The sequence below is a fragment of the Haliotis rubra genome, unplaced genomic scaffold, assembly GCF_003918875.1.
Source record: "Haliotis rubra isolate DU_JTF1 unplaced genomic scaffold, ASM391887v1 Scf788, whole genome shotgun sequence".
Taxonomy (NCBI): domain Eukaryota; kingdom Metazoa; phylum Mollusca; class Gastropoda; order Lepetellida; family Haliotidae; genus Haliotis; species Haliotis rubra.
The window spans coordinates 240,506-249,446 of NW_025767510.1; the positions used below are offsets into that span (position 1 = coordinate 240,506).

At 41.8% G+C, this 8,941-nt stretch overlaps 1 protein-coding gene across 1 annotated transcript; it reads left to right on the forward strand.

The window, feature by feature from the left end:
- The first annotated feature begins 3,024 nt into the window (after positions 1–3,024).
- On the forward strand, positions 3,025–8,488 carry LOC124261073. Its single transcript, XM_046695393.1, has 4 exons — positions 3,025–3,124; positions 5,132–5,510; positions 6,303–6,448; positions 7,128–8,488. Exons 2-4 carry the CDS (start codon positions 5,149–5,151, stop codon positions 7,673–7,675), a joined length of 1,056 nt encoding a protein of 351 aa, XP_046551349.1. The 5' UTR covers positions 3,025–3,124; positions 5,132–5,148; the 3' UTR covers positions 7,676–8,488.
- Positions 8,489–8,941: the final 453 nt, after the last annotated feature.

The window sequence follows — 8,941 nt, forward strand, 5'->3', positions numbered from 1 at the left end:
CTCGTGTCATTCCGGCAAGTCTTCATGGATCTACCTTCTTGTAGGTCACGGAAAGAGGCGAGTAGTTACGAATGCTTCGTAAGGACACGAGAGCCTGTGGCAAGAATCGCAAAATACTCTACACGACAAATTGCAAAGATATGAGGTGGCTGTGGGATTCTCTCAATATTCATGCAAAGAAAATGGTTGCTTTAAGGTCTGAGAGAAATACCTAGTCTGATAAATTTGCTGCACGATAAATCAGATGCACGCCACTACTTCACTGCGAGGTGGCCGTACTCAGGGTGATGGGGAATATGAAGTCCGTCAACCATCATGTGGTACCGGTATTTTTAAACAATTGTTTTTCATTCAACACGCAACAGCTACGGAAGTTGGTTTTGACTAATAATAATCATTACAAGTTTTATAATATTTCACGACAATGCGTCCGAATAAAAACCTTCGTTCATTGTAATCATGTTATTTTGTGACCATGTCGAAAAGAAATGATAAAAAATGAAAACCATTTCTGTATTCGTTTGGGCAAGGGAATTCCCATATGACAATGCAATAACATACACTCGTGACATTGTTCAAAACTCTGTTTTTTCATAAGCATTTGAACGTCAGTTTCAAGGTCATGTGACCGAGCTCGAGTCAAATGGAAAAGCCGTATATACTCAGCTGACGAAAAAGGACATAAAATACTCATTAACGCAATCACTTTCCAAATCCTGTCTCATTCCACACTTGATATCACAGCATGATATACTGTGATATATGATAATGCACTGAATTAAGTATGATATACTGAGGCATAGGATGAAGTTTTCAGAAAATATTATGGAATATAGGTTATGACATTGAAATAAAGTGAGTGAGTTTAGTTTTACGCCGTACTCAGCAATATTCCAGCTATGTGGCGGCGGTCTGTAAATACTCGAGTCTGGACCAGATAATCCAGTGATCAACAGAATGAGCATCGATCTACGCAATTGGGAACCGATGACATGTGTCAACGAAGTCAACCAAGTCCACCCGATCCCGTTAGTCGCCTCTTGCGACAAGCATGGGTTACTGAAGATAAATTCTAACCTGGACCTTCACGGGTAACATTGAAATAAAGGATAAGGGTGAGTGAGTTTAGTTTTACACCGCTTTTAGCAATATTCCAGCAACATCACGGCGGGGGACACCAGAAATGGGCTTCACACTTTGTACCCACGTGAGGAATCGAACCTGCGTCTTCGGCGTTACGAGCGAACGTTTTAACCACTAGGCTACCCCACCGCCCTGATAAAGGATAAGACACCGAGATGGGGATAATTACATATGTAGTACCTTCTTTTTCAAAGCATGCCCAGGAGGTGCTGGGTGTTGTCAAACATCGCATATACTGCAAGGTGACTGTATACATGTCAAGAGTGAAGATAAGTGTGAGGATATACGTGATAACAGATCAGACAATAGATATCGGTCGTAAAGAGGGTGTTGATATCTCGTATCTGTCATACTCAGCAAAACTGATGGCGAGAGGACTTGTGGCAAACCATCTTGACCTGTCTGTTGCTATAGGTAACGTCCTAGGCGTCTCAAAATATATCTGTGTCAAGGCTATAAGTACCAGTATCACCTATTGGCGGAAGGCATAACATTGTTTCAATGGGGCGATGTGGTAGCCTAGTGGTTAAAGCGTTCGCTCGTCACGCCGAAGACCCGAGTTCGATTCCCCACATGTGTACAATGTGTGAAGCCCATTTCTGGTGTCCCCTGTCGTGATATTGCTGGAATATTGGTAAAACCCAACCCACTCACTCAGAGTTGATGAAATTTGCCTATTTGGAACCGATTTATTGAATCATACACAATGAAGAAAGTATCGCAACAGCAATAACTTTTAACACCCACATAGTCCTTTATATTCATATAATATTAATGTTCGCTCGTATGAATATTTTTAAACGTACATTTATATTAGATATACACGTGCTACGATAAAAGGCTCAGATTACGTGCAATACGCAATAATTTTGCAAATATCAAGTTTCAGAAAACTTCTTACAGCTCGATAACATGGGAGATCAGTTGATTTCGTTGTCGATAAGCAAATATTTGACCTCCTCAACTCCCTCCGTTCATATTAAGAGGCATGTTCAGGGTAGCTTCCACGTCCTCGTTTGTCGAACAGAACTGTCCGAAATCGTCTAAAATCGGCCGTGTGAAGAGTTTGACGACCAATCAGACGTCTGCTGTTTTCCCCAGATCACAAAATAGCACGGCTAGCCTGGTGTCAAACTCGACGGCACTTGAATCTGACGTCATGGGGAAGGGTCCACTGGTCGGATGAAAGTCGATTTCATAGTATTATGACTGATGGCCAAGCTCGTGTTTGGCATAGCAGAAGCAGTGCTAAAGCACAACGGAATATCTTGGAGCAAGTACCGTTTGGCAGGGGTTCATTGATGGAATCTGAATCTGAATCTTGAAAATGACATCTCTTGATAACGTCATACGACCATAGTCAACACTACAAAATGAGTTTTTCGTTCTTTTGCATTTACGTTACAATCTTATTTTTCCTTGACTCTCATTTTATCCAGATAATAAGTTAAATTGAGGTTTGGGGTCCTTTGCTCTAGTTAATGGTTACACATTGATACTATGAAAATTATGGAGTGTGGCGATACTTTTTTCCGTGTGTATATATTGTTTTTGTTTTTTATAACTTTTCCATGAACCTCTTTACGTGGTCACTCGTACTCTCATACTCATATAATCAGATGAGCTACATCGCTATGTAGTTATGTATTTGGCCAATGGCTATCGTATCCAGTATATCTGGATGTTTAAGGTCAAATAATGGAACAATACATATTTAATGTGCAATCTTTCACCAAACTGTACATGGCCTTTCTACTATACCATAATCGCAAAGCTAGCTATGATTCTCAACGACACAAGATGACGACTATGTAATGTGTTACTGCTCTTAAATGTCTGAGGACATTATCTAATACAACGTTCATATACATACATTCATTTACGTGTAACCAGTGATAAGATAAAGGTTTACAGGGATGTATATAAGTCTTTATCACACCTCCTTCAGCCTCTCCTTTACAGTCTCCCTGTAGGAGTAAAGGTATGTGTTAGCCAACTTAAATCAGGAGGGAGGTGCACATCTGGTACATTTTCTAATTATGAAACCACTTTGAAAGTATCGTTTTCTTGTTTCTGTGTAGATTAATACGATGTAACACTTGTCAGTTCCATTTGTGAAAGTATATTTCATTACGTAATCTTGGCCTGTCACGGGTCTCCTGTTTCAAGTCCCACTTAGTGAGTGAGTAGGCCCCTTTTGGCCCCTAGTTTTTTTAAGTTTATATCGGTGGGGTAGCCTAGTGGTTAAAGCGTTCGCTCGCCAAGCGAAGACCTGGGTTCGATTCCCCATAGGTACAAGTGTGAAGCCAAGTTCTGGTGCCCCCTGCCGTGATATTGCTGGAATATTGCTAAAAGCGGCGTAAAACCATACTCACTCACTCTACCTCAGTATGTCAGGCTGTATCTCTCGATAACAGTAAACTTGGACAAAGTACTGTGACTATGTGTCGCAGTCCACCCAGCTGTGAATGGGTAACTCGTAAGGATGGGAATGCCACAATAACTCGGTGCGCCTAGTGGCTGCAAGAGTTGTATGCTCCCCAGGGAGTTGAGATTGACAATACGATGTGCCGTTGAGATTGACATCCAGTGAACGAAGGAAAAACAAAGCGCCTTTGAGAAGCACAGCTGAGCTGGATATCGGCGCTATACAAATGTTAGTATGTATGTATGTATAACATTCTATTTCTCACTATCTCATCCTACTTGTCACTATTATCCTCTTTGTCACTATTGTATTCTATTTCTCAGTGTACTCACTATTTGATATATTTCATATATTTCACGGCTTGTCAGCTTTACGTAGAAGGAAAGTGGTTCACGTAAAATAGTTAACCAGTTTAGTGACATTGTCATTGACAAAAGCCACAAATAGAGTGAGTGAGTGAGTTTAGTTTTACGCCGCTTTTAGCAATATTCCAGCAATATCACGGCGGAGGACATCAGAAATGGGCTTCACACATTGTACCCATGTGGGGAATCGAACCCGGGTGTTCGGCGTGACGAGCGAAAGCTTTAACCACTAGGCTACCCACCGCCCCCAACAAATGGAGGCTGATATAATGTTTGAATCCATGACCAACACCCATGACCCACCTCAGTTCACGTAATAAATGAAGAAGTCCAGTTATATGTAACACTGGCTACCAAGAATATCTACAACGATATACTTTGAAAATACACCGTGTATATACTTAAAAGATACCCTGTGAATATACTTTCAAGACAGCCCGTGTCTGTCCTCCAAGCATAATCCGTGACTGTACCCTGAAGATACACCATTGTTTTGAAGACATTCCGTGACAATGTCCGTGAGATACTCCCTATCTGTGAGATTGGACATTATCGCTGATTTGACCAAAGTAAACCATGGCGCAGTCTACCCTCAAACAAGAGGGATCCAATCGTGATACTTTAACTGGGTAAAAGTTTGAATAAAAGCCAGAAAACCCGTTCCATATACGTAAGAATTCTCTGCCAATAGCAGTGTCGATTGTGCAATTCCCACACTTTCATAAGCTTGTGTCTATGAATCATTATCTAATGATGACCCATGTGTAACTTACGACCCTGCGAAGTACTGTCCCGACTAGCGATAATGAACGATGAGACACTCGATGCAATTTAATCTCGTAGTATTTACCTTTACATATTTCTTTTAAACCTGTAGTACATTTGAACGGGTTAAGGGTGGTAGGGTTCGCTCGTCATCGGGTTCGATTACCTACATGGGTACAATGAGTGAAGCCGATTTTCGGGCTACCTAGCCGTGATATTCCTGGAACACTTATAAAAGTGGGGTAAAACTTTACTCACTCATTTGGGAATGTTGTGGCAGGAGGCGTGTCCATATATTAAAGATATTCCAAAATATTTCCAAAATGCAAACGTCGTTGGATGTGAATTTATGAAAGTCTGGATAGCCAAACAGATTCGAAATTCTCACATGGGTCCACGAAAAAGAAAATTGAAAGCAATTTATTTTCAGTCTTCCAATAATCCAAGATGGCGAAGTACCAGAAGTATATTGATGCCAGCCGTAAAGGAGTCAAGTTCATGTCCTCCAACCTGGACGAGAACGGGCAGTTCACTGGGGAGGACGTCCGGTACGACATCGACTCCATGTACAAACTGCCCAACCAACTACTTCTCGATGGCAGACCAAGAGAGGCCAACCGACTGCTCAACAACCTGAAGAAGAACTTCATGCAACCAAACGGAGACTTTCTTTCTTTTCCGGAGAAAACCGGTTGGGAGCGGAAAACGAGTGACTGGCACGTGACCTATAACTGGCCGTACGTCAACGCCTGGATTTGTATGGCTGCGCAGAAGGCGGGAAGATTCGACATCTCATACCCATCCTTCAAGTAGGTCTATTCGCCTTTCTTTTGATGTGGATTCATTGGCTAACATGGCAAGGAGGCTAACGATGACTACTTGCAGATTAGCCTGACTAAACTTGCCGTCCTACGGAAGTCTAGTTTAGTCAGATTACACTCTGTGTGATCTCACACTCCCCGATACGCATCATTGTCCATTCCGTCCAACCTTTTCTGCAGTGTTAAAGCCCGACATGAAGCAAGTCCAGATTTCATCAGGTTCCCAATCTCACTTGGGCTCATTTTCAATTGACATGAAAATATTTATTTCTATCAAATTGTGCATATTAAGCATTAGTCTGTGTGCACACGGACATTTTCCCCTTGTGAGATCCAGGTTATGATGGTCTTCAGGACGAGGTGTGTAAAATGGTAACAATGCTTGTCGTAATTGGCAACTGACGGGAATGATGGTCATACTCGCTGACAAGGTTGGTGCACGTCATCGGAGGGTCGTATATCATTCTTTGTGCTGTCAATCACTGGATTGTCTCTATTTCACAGACTGCCGTCATACAGCCGAAATATTAGTGCAGCGGTAGACGATGAACACACAAAACACAGCAAATTCCAGTATTAACCACTAACAGCTTAGTATTTGATAAGTGTATCTACGATTTCGCTGTATCTCTGTGAACACATAGTCTCACCGTTATCTCCAGCAGGGTTCGCTCGTCACGCTAAATGCCAGAGTTCGATTCCCCATTTTTGGTATGTAACGCCATGATATGTTGCCAAACAGTCTGGTTAAGCTAAAGTCACTCTCTCACCTATCCCCAGCTATCTGAAGACATTCTGGAACCCGACTCTGGGGGCGTTCAACTGGTGTGAGCCGTACGATGCTGCCAAGGAGGGGAAAGGCGTGGACCAATCCAGTTGTATCTTCCTCAACTCTCACCTGGGCTTTACCTGTCTGTTCTTTGGAGGTAGATCATGGTCATTTAACCTAAACTTAAGCGTTCTAGTTACTGCGACGTACTGGTACCTGTTGATTTGTCGCTTAGTTTTACCTGAGGGACCGTTCATAATTCATGGCTAGGGGTGGGGTGCACGATCGGTTGATGATGTTTCTAAGAGGCATGTACAATGTGAATTATACCCCCCTAAAATGTGCTACATTTATAGTCATTAACACAAGCAAACGTTGATATATATCTGTAAAACACAAGCCGTACACTTGATTTTAACGTATCTCGTTGAGATAAGTTTCTCCTATATGCTTTACATACTTGAACATAAGCATGTTTAATGGGATAGAACCGCCAAATGAGACGGAAACGATTGCAACGTATTTTATATAAACTGGTCGTCAACCCATGCTTGTCGTAAAAGGCGACTAACAGGATCGGGTGGTCAGGCTCGCTGGCTTGGTTGACACATGTCATCGTACCCCAAAACGCGCAAAGTGTCTGTTGCTCGATTATATACGTACCGCAGCCATATAGCTGGGATATTGCTGAGTGAATCCATATGCCACTTTGATAGCACTTATATATATTGTATTGATAAGAACGGCATTAAACACCATATCCTCATTGCTCACATATGTTGCTTACGTATTTCACGAACGAGCCATTGCAATAACCTCTGTCCTAATACACGCAGACCTGGAGAAGGCGAGGTCAACTGGGGACGCTATCATCAAAGCGTTTGACGGCCAGCCCAACCTGGACGAGGGGCTGTATATGAAGATTTCAGGTGACAAGGGAGAGGTGGTCACAGAAGGCTGGGGCGACGACCCCAAGAAGACTCTCTTCTTCATCGTAAAGAGGAAAGAGGGGGGTCAGATGTACTGGCAGCTCGGCTACCCAATCATATTCCTGTACAAGCTGTACCTCGCCACTGGTGAACAGCGCTACCTCGAGTACTCCAAGAAGGTTGCTGACTTTGCTCACTCCTGCCACAACGATGTCCTCACCTACAACAAGAGCCACAAGGTGATGTACGGGACGGGGCTTCTTGCTGCGGCCACAAAAGAGGAGAAGTATAAGAAGATGGCGGAAACAATCGCTGACAGCATCCTCGGTCATCAGGGGGAAGATGGACGCTTCTTGCCAGAGTGCCCGATTCTGGACACATTTGATCAGACATCAGAAAACGCGGGTTGGTACAGAGAAATGTTTGTGGAATTTGATGTGTTTGAGCAGGATTAGGTTCACTTTTATACACGTGTGTTGCTATGACAAATATGAAAATGACAATATTTACAACTTTTTCCTTCGAAATATTATAAGAGAATTGTGAAAATTGAAGGCACCCGAACGTTTGCTGTTAACATACAGTTTGCGTTTTATTTTATTTTATTTTTTTATAATTTGTTTATTTTTTCCATTTTTACATTGGTACATGGACTCCAGTCATGTTTAAATACATATTATAGATTTTAATTTTGAAGACATCATACAGAATAGCAAAAGTTAAAACATCATTCAGAAAACAGACTGTGGCAGATCGACCAGAATTCGATTCTTGAACATATCATAGCAGAATATTTTGTTAGTTCATAATATTTTTTTATCTCCTGTTGTAAAAACTGAAAGGTTGGTATCTGCTTAGATATTTTACAGTTAAAGATGATATTTTTACAGTTAAAGATGATATTTTTACAGTTAAAGATGATATTTTACAGTTAAAGATGATATTTTTGAAAAGGATAAGAATCACGTTGATTGGATCATTATTTTTCTGGCCGAATCCGAGCAAAATTTGTTCTTTGGTGAACTTCAAATTTACATCCAGAGTATTGTTAAGCCAGTTTTCAAGATTTTGCCAAATAGGAGTAACCTTGCTACAATCATAAAATAGGTGTGTTATAGTTTATAATGACATGTCCTGTTTCAGCGAAGTCTAAATAGCTTTTCAGTTTGTGTTTGTATATATGAGTCTACTATGTACTGATCGACGATGGCACCATACCATGTGGCCTCTATGGGCCTTGCAAGCGTCCAATAAATCCACGATTTACATATTTACTTGAGTATTTTTTTATGAAACTGTCTTCGCTGTGTATATGTCTACATATTGACTTGACTTGTCGTTGTCGTTTGTCGTTGCTCGTGCATTACGAAGACGAAAACACAAGGTTACTTCATCTGCTTTCCAGTGCCACGTGTTGGTCTCTGTCGCTAGTTAGTTTAAGGGGCACAGTTCGCAATGCAGACTTACGTAACTTCTTCGTACCAGGATCGTATGGAATCCGAGAAGGGACATTGTCGCGTTGTCGCATTGTCGCCCTCTCAAAAACAAGTAAAATGAGGCAAAATAAACCAAAACGCGATACGCGACATCGCGACAATGCGACAAATGGGCGAAATGTCGCGTTGTCGCATTGTCGCGTTTTGGTTTATTTTGCCTCATTTTGCTTGTATTTGAGAGGGCGAGGGCGACAACGCGACAATGCTCTTCCAGGATTCCATAGG

What these genes read in the sequence shown, in the direction of transcription:
- LOC124261073 (XM_046695393.1), top strand. Translation starts at nt 5,149, where the DNA reads ATGGCGAAGTACCAGAAGTATATTGATGCCAGCCGTAAAGGAGTCAAG. An exon ending in ATCTCATACCCATCCTTCAA is followed by an intron (nt 5,511 to 6,302) that starts GTAGGTCTATTC and finishes ACCTATCCCCAG; the next exon opens with CTATCTGAAGACATTCTGGA. An exon ending in TACCTGTCTGTTCTTTGGAG is followed by an intron (nt 6,449 to 7,127) that starts GTAGATCATGGT and finishes TAATACACGCAG; the next exon opens with ACCTGGAGAAGGCGAGGTCA.